Source organism: Antrostomus carolinensis, unplaced genomic scaffold (genome assembly GCF_000700745.2).
Source record: "Antrostomus carolinensis isolate BGI_N321 unplaced genomic scaffold, ASM70074v2 scaffold42582, whole genome shotgun sequence".
NCBI classification, from domain to species: domain Eukaryota; kingdom Metazoa; phylum Chordata; class Aves; order Caprimulgiformes; family Caprimulgidae; genus Antrostomus; species Antrostomus carolinensis.
This window is the reverse complement of record NW_010300961.1, coordinates 650-13,594: the sequence shown is the minus strand read 5'-3', so window position 1 is coordinate 13,594 and position 12,945 is coordinate 650. Positions and strand designations below refer to the sequence as shown.

General features: G+C 45.1%; 1 protein-coding gene across 1 annotated transcript in view; it reads right to left on the bottom strand.

Annotated features, from left to right (window-relative positions):
- LOC104521341 (fatty acid amide hydrolase) overlaps positions 1-12,131 on the bottom strand; it is a gene marked incomplete at its 5' end in the record, with an annotated part of 12,939 nt that extends 808 nt beyond the window's left edge. Inside the window, 16 exons of the mRNA XM_010163305.1 lie at positions 145-229; positions 874-949; positions 1,311-1,373; positions 1,590-1,738; positions 3,010-3,046; positions 3,792-3,880; positions 3,973-4,050; positions 4,192-4,254; positions 4,602-4,685; positions 4,905-4,990; positions 6,092-6,252; positions 7,296-7,388; positions 7,819-7,939; positions 9,087-9,149; positions 10,747-10,887; positions 12,094-12,131. Of these exons, the coding sequence (XP_010161607.1) occupies positions 145-229; positions 874-949; positions 1,311-1,373; positions 1,590-1,738; positions 3,010-3,046; positions 3,792-3,880; positions 3,973-4,050; positions 4,192-4,254; positions 4,602-4,685; positions 4,905-4,990; positions 6,092-6,252; positions 7,296-7,388; positions 7,819-7,939; positions 9,087-9,149; positions 10,747-10,887; positions 12,094-12,131 (1,427 nt within the window). The remainder of the gene's footprint in view (positions 1-144; positions 230-873; positions 950-1,310; positions 1,374-1,589; positions 1,739-3,009; positions 3,047-3,791; positions 3,881-3,972; positions 4,051-4,191; positions 4,255-4,601; positions 4,686-4,904; positions 4,991-6,091; positions 6,253-7,295; positions 7,389-7,818; positions 7,940-9,086; positions 9,150-10,746; positions 10,888-12,093) is intronic.
- Positions 12,132-12,945: the final 814 nt, after the last annotated feature.

The following is a 12,945-nucleotide window of genomic DNA, read 5'->3' as shown; positions in this document are numbered from 1 at the left end:
CTTGGGACAGCAGGAAAGTGATCCTTTTTTGGGAGAGGTAGCTAGGATCTCCTGCTCTACAGCCTGAGCTCCTTCAGTTAGTGTAGCTAGTCTTACAGCTGTTACCAAACTTTTCCTTCTGTAGCACAAGAGCACTGTTCTTACCTCATGGACCGGACTGTGAAGCACATATCGCTGCTCCCACTCAAGAGGTCAGATTCATAGATTCTTGGGGCAGTGGAAGCAACAGCTGTGGAGGAATCACAAAATAACTGAGACTGAAAGGGACCTCAGGAAGTCATCTTGTCTAACCTTCTGCCTCAAGGGCAGTCAGCTAGAGCAGGGTGCCCAGGACACGTCCAAATGGCTTTTGAATATGCCCAGGGATGGAGATTCCACAGCCTCTCTGGGCAACCTGATCCAGTGCTCAAAGAGCAAAGGAAGAGTCAGGCAGTGGGCAGTCTTCATGAACAGCTCAGTTCATTAAAGCCACATGTTTGATATACATTGGTCATGTAAACTTACATCCCTGGAACGCAATGAAGTCACTGGGATTTATAAATTAAACAGTTTCTATTGAGAGAAAGAAGATTTGCATACATAAATAGATGTCCAGTCCCTCCTGTGTAAATGTGTTGGCTCTGCAGCTCCTGTTTCAAATACCAAGGAGTTTCTCACTGCTGTGGATACAGGCAGTGATTCTACAAATACTCAGCAAATCTAGAAATACACAGCAGTCCTTCTAACCAGGCTGCATTATCTTCTAAAGGCCTGAGGCACAGCCAAGTATTTGCACAAAAATCACACTCTTAAAATTGGGGAGGGAAAGTTAATGCAGTGACTGTTCTTAAAATGCACCACACAGCTGCTGGGGACCAGCTCTTTGGCCAATACCTGGTGTAAGGATACAGTTCACAGTGGTGAAGATCTCTCGCAAAAATCTCATGCTCCGAGTTCTCTGGCGGTTTGCCTGCAAGCAGAGAGACTACTGTCTGACCAGGCCCTCCTGCTTCACAAGGCTCATGTTTGATGTTGACAGACTCTGCCCATCAGAGCCTATGCCTTTGCAAAAGAAGACACCAGAAGATCCTGCAGTTTGGATGCAGGACACCAGTCCAGGCGGCACGTCCTCTGTGGTGCCCCACCATAGAGCACGGTTTCACAGCAGAGGGCAGTACAGCTGGGTGATATCTTTCCATGTATATGGGGAGGTTAAGAGAATCCTCTACCCCACCTTTGCCATTTCACAAGGTACCTCCCATACCCAAGAAGAAAATTAACCCTATCCTAGCAAAAACCAGGACAAGCCTTCACCACAGTATGTTTCTTACCGTAATATAATCCAGAGCTGTGAACTGGGAAGCCAGGGCCAGGTTAGCTCGAGTGTCCAAATTCTGAAAGAGAAAACATCAGTCTTGGCTCTGCTTGCAAGAGACTTAATGTGATGGCCTAGGAGTTCTCTTCTGGGTCTGCTCTCCTGTTTCAGTAGTCATCCAACAGGTGATTTGTCATAGAAAAAGCAGGAGAGCCTCAGGTTTCTCACTGACATGACACTTCTTCTGTATCAGCCAGGACAACTACTGCCACTGATCCAAGCTGCTGCTACTTACCATTTCCTGGAAATGTTTATTGAAGTCAGGTTGCAGGAAGTCCCTCATCTCACTGAGAATGCAGATTACATGTGCTACTCGCAATTCCTCCATCTCTGGAAGAGACACTTCAACCACACTGGCTCCCAAACTCTGCAGGTGCTCCACAGCTGTGTACAGAACAGGTAAAGCACAGACCACATCTCTGAGTTCACCAAACTTCATAGAAGGGTTGTGAATCCCCACCCCCTTGAGAAGTTGGAGACCTCATAGGCCAATACAAGGCAGGCATCTTCAGTGCATCACGTGGCATGCAGATTGTTGCAGCCACTTCTTGTAGGTAAAAGCTTTCAGCCTAACTAGATCTCAGTATTTCAACAGGGCAGGAGGAGGGGCTTGCAGACAGGTTCCCAGTTTACCCGCTATATTTTGGGCAAGTTTGTATCCTCCCTCTAGCCCCACAGTTAACCCAAAGCGTAAAGGTGGACTGACAGTGCTTCCCTGAGCACTTGACATGACTGGTATTCTATCAGCATAAAGTGATTATTTAACATCATGACATTCCTATTCAAAGCATCTCCTAAACCATAATGGCACAGGAACCCAGGGGATACTCAAGGGACCAGGTCAACAATACAGGTTCACTAAATCCTGATGCACTTTTGCAAGGCTGAACACCAAGACTTCAGGAAAAGTTAATCTTCTGCAGCCTAAAAAGAATCATCTTCTTTCTTTGACCCCAGCTTCTTCATAAATACCCAAGCTTGCCTATTTCACTGGCTTATGATGCATCTCTCCTAAGAAAAGTCTACACATGTAGAAGTGTGAATGTCTATGGAAATAAGAATCCTGAAGAAAATCCAGGCAAACGAAGCCCGAATTCTCTCAACTACCTCAGCTCCAATGCGTAGGAGGCCAACTATTATACCAGGCATTGTAGATTCTTTCTCCCACACCCCCCAAGTACCCACCAGGGTCAATTTTGCTTAGTCTAAAATTTGACGAAGCTACCCTAAAGGCACCATTTGGCTGATTTAAAAGAAATACCAGAGGACTGGATACATCACAAAGACCTAGCCCTGTCTTTCCCACTGAACATTATATTATGAAACAAGTCCCTCCCTTAAAAACCTTTTACCATTAAAGCTTGCAGAGTAAGTATTACTGAGCACAGATCTGTCTTTATACTGACAGAGGCTTAGCACACTGGACTGCATTCTTCCATTGTAACCTGACAAGCCTACAACTGCCGAGCTTTTTAACCCTCAGCAGTCAGGAGGGCTTCCCTAATACAAAGCTACTGCTGTTTGTGCAGCCAGGCCTCTTTAAGCATCTGCCTTTAAGGACTTCAGGCGAGATCTTTTTAATGCATATGTAAGAGGAGCACCAAGTGATACCATGACATCAGGCAGAATGAGACTTACAGACTTTTCCTCTTTACCTTTCTCACAGATGGACAGGACTTCAGCATCACATGCCTAGAGAATAAGAGGAAAGAACTAAGTAGACCTTAGTAACTGCTCTCCTCTCCTTGGTGAGCACACTCACTAGGACTTCAGTCCTTATGGAGCTTTCCTTGTTCCTATCTCTAATGGTGGTGAAACATAGCCCTCCAGGACTGCCTTAGGCCACCTGCTCCAAGAGAACAGCTTGCAAGTCATACCCCTAAGGAAAAGGAAAGGTCATCTTTTCCATAGGAGCAGATGTTTCATCTCTGCACTGAGGCAGAGCCAGAAAGAGTCCTTGTTTTCCCCCAGAAAAGAAATCCTGAGCACATTTGTGGGGCTGCATTACAATTGCCAAGCAGTACTAGCTTGGAAGCCCAGTTTCTACATTGGAACAATGAAATACCACTCATCAGCAGCTACTGTCATCAAATGGATACACTAATTTTCTTAATTTGATTTTAAACTAACTGCCTTTTGTAATCAGTCCAGAAGTATTGCTTCCAATAGAAACAGCAGTATGAGGAAGCATACTGCCATCAACTGTATAGTCCCTACCTTTCCTCTTGCCTCCAACAGACTTCTACTCAAAAGGCTGCCTTAGGAAAAAAAATCTGTCCCTGTCCATATTTTCACCCAGGCTATATTCTCTTCCAATTATAGGACTAAATATGAGAAGCTTTAATGATGACAAGCAAGAGAACAGCGAATGCACTGAATCCCTTTAAAATCTCATTTTGCAAACCAGCAGAAAAAGAGAGAGAGAGAGAACGGGCACCTTAAAAAATGTCCAGTCCACTCCCAGTTTTAAGCCTTTCAGGTCAGGAGCACACATATCAGATAGGGTTGCTTTGGGCTGTTTTAGTCCTGCAGGGAACAAACAAGAGTTCCTCCTTTTATCTGGGATGCCTCTAGGAAGGCAGAGCAGCTGGGCTCAGGGAGGGAGTGGAGTCACCTACCATATGGATAGAGCGGATCTGGCTCAGCAAGGATACTGTAAACAATGGCTGCATCTGCCACTGAGGTACAGATAGGGCCTGTAAAAGAGACATCAGCTATAAAAACGTGACAATGGCTAAATACTACCTTCCTCCCAAGGTCTTTTGTAGGCACAGATTGCCTTCCCTGTGAGAACACCACATAGCAAGGTCCCTGAAGTGGAACACAAGTCTTCCTACCTACGCTGACTGTGGAGTAGGAGAGTGGCAAGCTGCCATGAGAACTGATGCGCCCAAATGTACCTAGAGAAAAAGAAATGAGCAGTTAGCTTGGTATTGCCTCCCAGCAGAGAAAGAAGATTGAAGAGGGCAAGAGGGATGAGAGGGTAGAAAGAAAAGCAGCACACATGTTTTGTTTAGCATATGACTCAAATAAGGTGGGTTTTTTTCAAATGTCTGTTCAACAGCCAGTACTGAGAATACTTCCACTCTGCCAGTTCAACCCACACCACTCTCAGGGTGTTATACTCGAGTTTCTCTGGTCAAGTTTTGCTTGACAGAAATTAATGGACTGTGCCCGACTCGTCTGTAGCGTTCCATCTGATACAGCAAACAAGACACACACCCGCTCCATGATTAAAGGGCTCTACCTTTCAGTCCCACCACACCACAGAATGAAGCAGGAATCCTCACAGAGCCTCCTCCGTCTGTGCCAATAGCCACCGGGCAGAGACCTACAAAAAAACCCCACACATTGGCCTGTGATGAGAGAGACATCATGTTGCCCTGTCCATTCTACCAGCAGCTGTAGCCAAGACAGCACACAGAGCTCTCTGTTCAGCTAGGAGTTCTCTCTAGCTTTCTAAACCCACTCATAAAAACTAAATGCCTGAGGTACTTTTGGACGAGGATCTTCCTCCCACCACCCCTGAATTCCATTTAGGACCACCTACCTGCTGCTACAGCTGCTGCTGACCCACTGGAGCTCCCACCTGTGAAGTGGTTAGGCTTGTAGGGATTCCTAGGGATCCTGTGGTACCTGAGGCAGAAAAATAGTGTTAAATCTTTTCCTAGGAAGGACCATGTGCACTACAGGGCAGGAAAAGATCCAGAAACACAGCTCAGGGATTCCAGTCTCTTAGTAAAGAAATACCATTTCATCCCAGATAGTGCTAAGTCCCTGGAAAACAAGATGCAAAAAAGACTTGTGCCTCAATCCAATCTCTTGTTACTGTAAGCTGCCTATCCAAATGAGACTGAACGCAACACACAGGATGCTGCTCCAGCTCTTCTGTCTGTGACACCACTGTGCCATTACTGCATCCCACAGTGCATTATGCAATTCCAAAAGGTGGAGCAGCTGGTGGTCAGCAGTTCCTACAGACAAGCAAGTCAGCATCCCTAGCTCTGCCCTTTATCCTGGAGCAGCAGCTCCCCAAGTCTCCAGTCTGACCACAGTCCCCAGACACCAGAGAGCTGCCAGGCTGCCAGGGTATCCAGTTGGACCTCACACAGTGAGGAAATGCCCGGCACTTTGTTGTGGAGGAGCCTCAATTCCATCCAGCTGCAGGTGCACAAAGCGTGGCTCTGCACATGGCTTCCCAAAGCTGTGAGGACCACTGCTCCAGAACAGCAGTTCTCAGCTGGGATAGAGCTGCAGAATTCACAGCAGTAAAGGACATTCCAGGGAACCTGTTTTAGCTAGGAAATAAAAACACTACGTTCTCCTGAGACAACTGTACCTTTTCTCACTGCTCTGGGCCTTTAGCCATTATTGTGTCTGAGCATTAGATTACTGTTTATTTGTTTTCTGTCACCACTTTTGTCTACCACTCATCCTGTAAACATTCACACCTCCAGGCTTGTAAGGCCTGGCAAACTAAATTCCTTACTTAGCAGACACCACTTCGATCCTCTCCTTCCTTTGGTTTCAGGAGCCTTCCAGCTTCCACAGCTACTCTAACCCTCAAATCTACAATGGTGGCTTTTTTTTATACCCCCAGGGTTCTCCCTGCACAGGGTGCTTCCATCAGTTTTATTCTCACATGCTTGCTCTATTTTTGTACTCTTCCCTGTCAGTTCTGGACAGACTTTTAGGTGTTTCTAGACTAGAGGAAAGAGAGGGGAAAGGGATTTTTACCTATTAGGATTGCATCCAGTTGTTCCAGTCCCTAGTTCATGCATGTTGGAGACCCCAATAATGATAGCCCCAGCTTCTCGCAGCTTCTTGGCCACGGTAGCATCTTCTGTTTCAGGCTCTGTCCCAAGATACACTGTTCCCACTCGGTGATGGTAAGGAACCTTAGCAAGAAGACACATTATTATTCATCATAAAACCCTGGCAAGGCAAGCAGGCACATGTGCATGCTTCACATGTACACTTCAACTCCACAACAGGTCCCAAACATTAGGACCCACAGAGGTAAGTAAGGGCTAAGAAGCTTCACTCTTCAACTTGTCCTGTGTTGGCTTCTGTTCAGAGGGACACTTAAGCCTTCAATATTTGGTCCTTCTCCCATGCAGAGGAGTCCTTTTAATACCATAATACAGAAAAGCAGAAACATGTAGATGGTCAAAAGTCTGTCTCCCTGCAGCAATGCAATTGCTATACCCAGAGCCTGCAAAAGTCACCTTGGCCCCACGGCACATCAGAGCTCTGTTTGCCATTTTTCTATGGCCAGAGCTGCAGCGTTTCAGACCTGCAGTGCTTTGAGTCAATGCAGCAAGATTAGACAAATGCCAAAACACCAGATGGACTCATTTTCAGGGTATGCTAAGTACTTTTCACTTCGATGCAGCAATGGAAGAGTCTGTACATAAACAGGACTCCCATCCTAGAGGTAGCTCTCTGCGGAGCCTACGGCAGCTTGATGGCACTGCCAGGAGTATGTAATGGCAACTGTTGTTAGGCCAGAAGCAAAACTCCTTGTGAGTGCAGATTTTCAAAGTCACTTGCATATTTCTGACACAAGTATGTCCTTTAAGGTAAGGGGAGAGGGATGCTTTTTTCAGTGGAGCAGAGTTGGTGCCTGAGAAATACAGTTACACCCACCGCTAGAGATGCTTTTATACATTCTCATTCATCATAAGAGGGACTGTTTCCCACCTTCTACTCCCCATGGATTAAAGAAAAGGGTACAAGATACAGAACACATCTGCTGTACCCAAGGTCTGTCTTCACCTGGCAAAACTTGTTAATCCTACTCATTACAAAGCCACATATTATCCCTTATTACAAACATTCTCAGGCTTCTGCTGAGGAGCTGGCCTTAAAACCTTGTCACAGTGAGTTGTCCAGGTTGGCCACCTACAGCATGAACTTACAGCTAGACAAGGAAACTCACCACTTTGAACTCTTCTTTCAGACACACTGGGATGCCATCCAGATAAGACAGGGTACACTTATTCCTGTAACGAGCAGTGGAGGCCTCAGCCATCTGCACAGAGAAAAAAAAGAAAGTATATGTTATATATATTTAGTTGAGCTGAAGGTCATTGCCAGTATCAGAACAGGTACCAAAAATGCCTTTCTCAGGCTGCTACTAAGCCAAACTATAATAGTTTCTTTCTCCTTCCACCATATGCTGACAGGAAACTACTACTTAGAAGCATCTATGCTAATGGATGCCCTATAAGCACAGAAGTCCCATTTTAAACAGTTATCCAGCAGATATCCAGATTGCTTTAATGCTACCTCTCTCTCCAGGAAGGAATGCAAACTGGTTTGTAGTCCTCTACACAAGGAGGGAGGAAAAATGTACATATTTTTCTGGGTAGTATATCAGCAGAAGAGCCTCTGCCCCTTCTAATGGATGCTACTGCTCTTGGGGTGGCAGAGGCCCCTGTCCTACCAGAGGCAGACATTACCAGCATTATTTGCTCCTGGTCCCATTGCACTATCGCTCTGAGTGGAGGCGTGGATTTGTCGCAGTCCTCCAGCATGGCAATGATGTTCTTTGCTACCTGAGATGGCGTCAGCTTCCCACTCCTACAGGACAGGAGAAGTTGGGACCTTGTTACAAGACCCCCACATCACACTCACACACAGGGTTTGTCTCTCATGTAGCAAGATATCAGCTGTCACAGCTGTAAGCAAGATCTAGATAAGAATCTGTGTGTGGTGATGATTTCAACACAGTTGACACCAATCAAGACAGGAGACTCCCTTTCCTTAGGGGGAGAATTTGCCTACACAGTACGCCCCCAACCCTCAGAGTAGAGGCAGGAGCTAGGAGAGTTACCCAGATATTCCTGAACCACCAGATAAACAGGGAAGGACTGCTGACAGCTTTACAGAGAGTCCTCAAGCTCCTGAAAGCCTGAGGCTATGAAAGTCCCAATATCATGAGCTACGACCAAGAGGCCAGCCCCCTCTATACAGGCTTCTCATTACAGAGAAGGGGCACCCAGCAGCACTATCATAACCCAACTTAAACAATCAGGCCTTCCCTCCCTCCTGGTGAAAGGCTACAGTACACCACAAACAGATCTATCCCTGGCTGACATGAAAGCCTTGCAGCCAGAGGATGCACCTGTAACAGCAGACAGCAGTATCAGCCTTTTGCTCCAAGGCTTCAGCAGAGGTGGCCCTTGAGGAAAAAGTACCAGGGGTGCAAAAGGATTTATCTGAGCACTCCACATCTGGCACATGTCCCAGAGGCAACCAGGAGTTACCGAGCAGCCAAGAGCTCGCAGAACCTCAGAGTCAGGGATGTGCTTGGACACATTTCCTGGGTGAAAGCAGTCAGACTGCTCACAGGAGCACTAGCAGCTGGTGAACCAAGGGATTCTTCAGAGACCCACAGTATGTGCATCTTGTGTCACCCAGATGAACCTTCCTCTCCTTCTCACTCATGTGTTTGGGCAAACAAGGTATGTAGAAATCTCTCCCAGAGAAGACTGACAATAAGCCAAGGAAAATAGCAGTTAAATATCCTTGCAGGGCTTGTAAAAGTTGTGCCAGCTCTCCCAGTTGGCTTTGCTTTGTTATTCTATTAGAGCAAAAGGACTACAGAGGGTGATGCTAAACAGTGGTACCTCAAGGACAATCTTAACAAAGAGATGCCCAAGAGCTTGTGGAACAGTAGCAGGGGAACAGGCGAGATAGGTTGTTCCCAGACCACAGTTTCACCTACCTGTAGCAGTCCAAGTAGTCTTTGATCCCTTTGAAGCTAAACCCATTGCTAGCAGAATCAGACCTGCTAAGAAAGAATTAAAGGAGCAACTGTGAACCATCAAAGCCACCTCTGTTTAGACCTGCAGACTTCAGTATCATAGTCCAATGCAGGCTGGGCATCAGTCACTCACAGTAAACCTGCTGGTCACCATTTGGACTGCTAGCCTATGCATTCCAGCTCACACTCTGTCAGGCTCCTTGCACACATACAAGACACCAGCTACACTAAGGGTGCCACAGATACAAGGGGTCAGTCTTGCTGACACGTTCCAGGTGCTTCACATTTCTACTGCAACACAGCAGTCCCTAAACTGTTCAAAATTGACTCCAGGTTTACATTTGCTACTTACCACTGCAGCATCACAGAATAGCTAGAATATACTGGTAAATCTACTACCAGGATCTCTGTCACAAGTTTGATGCAGAGATAGCCAGCAGCACATACAGTGTGTGGTGTGGGAGGGGAAAAAGGCACTATGCAGCACACAGAAGGATACACATCAGCAAACAGCTTAAAAACTAAGTCCATGGCCCTAGTACATAAGAAATAAACCATTTCTTATCCCAACAGAATGAACGTAAAATCATCTGAACAGCTAACTATAATTACTACTCCTGTGATGTCTCCATATCATCACCCAACACAGAAGCCATACCCTGGAACAGGACAGTGTATGGCACTGTAATATGCTATGCAGGGAAGAGGCAAGGCTCCAGTAACCTGCCCTGTAACAGTCACTGTAATATATCACTGGGCATAGGGGTGACCAGAAGGCTGCACTCACCTTGACCAATGCCTGCAGGAAATACAGAAATACATCCCTCCCTCTGAAGTGAAGGAGCTGAAAGTTTTCCCTTGCTCTATCTAGCTTAATAAGTCTAGCAGAGAGCAAGCTTAAGTCTTCTTAAAAGCGGAGATACATACAGAGAACCCATGGTCTGAGATACCAATGAAGTTCAGCTCATAGACATCTTCTGTAACTACTGGACAGGCCCACAACTAAGAATAAATCCAGATGGGGAGAGCATTCATAGCAGCTCAGTTGCTCTCACCTCAGCATCAGACCTCAGTGAGACACGTGAGCCTGAGTAACGTTTCACCTAGAATCTAGTGGGATTTCATCAAGTACAGGCTGCAATCAAGAAGCTGAACAGGCTTTTATGCAAGCAACGTAACTAACAAAGCCTCATTTCTTGTGGATCATTTGCTTTATAATCTGTGTTCCTTCTCTCCTCCAAGCAACCCCTGTGTTCTCTTTGAGATTCCTTGCAGGCAAGAAATAGCACACCTGCAAACTCACTTAAAGGGATGTATGCACTAACTAGGCAACCACGAAGTGCATCTGCTCTTATAGAGCAACCAGAGCCCTGGCAAGGGCAGAATTTGGTCCCTCTGCGGTAAGCAGACTCTGTGATGCTTGTAGAAAATTCACATTGCTTGTAACTACTGGCAATTTATAAGTTACAAAAGGAAAGGTGACTGACAGCACAATTTGTTTTGCAAACTAGTCAAGTGTGGAATATTTTAATCCAGAATACTGACAATGACAGCTTCCCACTAATATAATAGTGCCAACACGCGTGTTCTTCCACTCCACTCTCACACATCACACACTGACCTTGCATCTATCAGCTGCTTGATAATATCTGAAGTGCTTTTAGCCTCAGATTTGTCTTCTGTAACCTCCGCAGCAACCTCTGGGATAAACGTGGGATCTTCGTGAATGTCAAGCGAACGCATAAGCGAGAAGTTGTTCAGCCTGAAAGAGAGTCACTGCTGGAGTCTGCAAGCTCTACCATGACTAATTTTTCACACTGTTCAGGGAGAACCTTACCCAAGAACATTTTGTTTTAGCAGTCTGCTCTCCCAGCAGGGAGTTGCAACAGTTACAAAATAATCTCTGACACCTTTCCTAAACGCAGCATTAAAACTATTCTTCTTGCTTAACATAAGCCTCCCACCTCTTGACATAAGGCCAGCCAGCCTCCGCAAACCCAAGCTGGGAAAGAACTGATGAAAGTTTTCCATCCACTTTAATTAGACATATCACCCACCCAATAGGAATGCAAAGGAAAAGAAAATGAAAAAGCAGTATAAACCATATATTCAAGCACTAATCCTGTTAAAACAAGCACCTCTTCAGACTTTTCCATTACTTGCTTCAACATAGTTTGCTCGCAACCAAATACAACAGGGATTGCAGCATGAGCTTGGAACATGTAACGAAACAAGGAAATCAAGACTCTGTCATTGATGTCAAGGATTGATCTGCTGTATAACAGACACTTATCTGGGTTTGATTCACTCAAAGTCTGTGATGCAAGCAAAAATTCAGGGGTACCAATTGTGTTTAATAAATTTCTCAGCATCCTGGGATCTGCACAGATGATCCATCAAAACGACGAGCCAAGCTTGAGCCTGAGGTTCCTGACACCTCTTTCCCAAGTGGCTCTTAGTGCAATGTACACTTGAAAGCACAGTTTCTAAACAAAAACATAAGTGAGAGAGGAGCAGAAAAGGCTGATCTAAAATAGTGAACATCTTTAAAAAGAACATACTAAAACCTCTAAACTTCATGTCTGGCCTTATTTCCCCACTATTACTATTCTTTTACCATTACTGGTGATAAACACAGCAGATTCACACATCCACGAGCTTTGAAAGAACAACTGCTCTTTATAGCAAAGAGGCAAGCTGGCAAGTTTGGGGTCTATAAACCTGCCTGCATGTGAAACAAGGTTAATTTCTTGTGATGGACACCTGTTCCAACCAGAGTAGTTAAAAAAAATAGTAAACATCTATGACATGATCTTGCTCATTCCCCAATCAAGTTATGCAGCTTCTCTCTTAAAAAGGTAATTTCAGATAACATGTAAGTGGTGTGCAATGCAAGCATCTTTAAAAAAAAAAAAACAAACCAAAACAAAACAAAAACTTGGAGGTGGAGAAAACTCCCCACTCTTACCTTACTAAGATTGGCAGTAAGCAGATCTGTCCAAAAGCCTAGAAGAAAGTAGGCAGAAACATTAGTTTGCGGTAACTTTTACCTGAACACCTTCCTCACTCGACAAGGAATGCTGAATGTGCTCACAATTGCTGCAGTCTCAGAGCACCCTAGAGAGCATGCAATCATACGTAGTAAAAAAATAGCATAAATACTTGTATTTTAGGCCACAAAATTGGCCTGAAATGCTTTTCCCCCACCTCTCATATTTATATAATTATAAAGAGTGTATTCTTCTGTCTCTCCTGCCTTTGTCTTTCCCTGACTCAGCCTAGAAAGCCGTTCTTTTCTTCATGTTCTGCAGATTATGCAAACACCAGATAAGGTAGAAGCTTATTATTGTTTTGTTTATCCCACTTTTGCTCAACTAACTTCTGCAGTAAAACAAATCAACTTGGAAAAGCATGAGAAATTTAAAGACTCTGTGGTACCAGACAGCTGAAAACACTCTTTGAATACCTTGGTTCCCAGTGTAGCAATACCAGCGGTCCCAAAGAGACCAGCCTTGGTTTAGCCTGTCTTAACAGCTCAACAATAGACTTCAAAAACACGTTAAGGGATGTACAAATACAGTACAAGCCTGAAGCAAGGCTCACACTCCTAAATCCATGAAGTGATATATTGCCTCACATGTTACATAAGAATTACAGTGCTTTTTGAAAACGCATTTCTCCTAATCCACATCTCATCTAAGACAGCACAATCCTGTAGGAGACAGAATCCCACATCCCTTCTCCAAGGGGGATGTCAGGAAAGGAAACAAGCCCAGGACCAGAACCAGCCACAAAGGATAAAAAGGTATTTTGGTTGTTA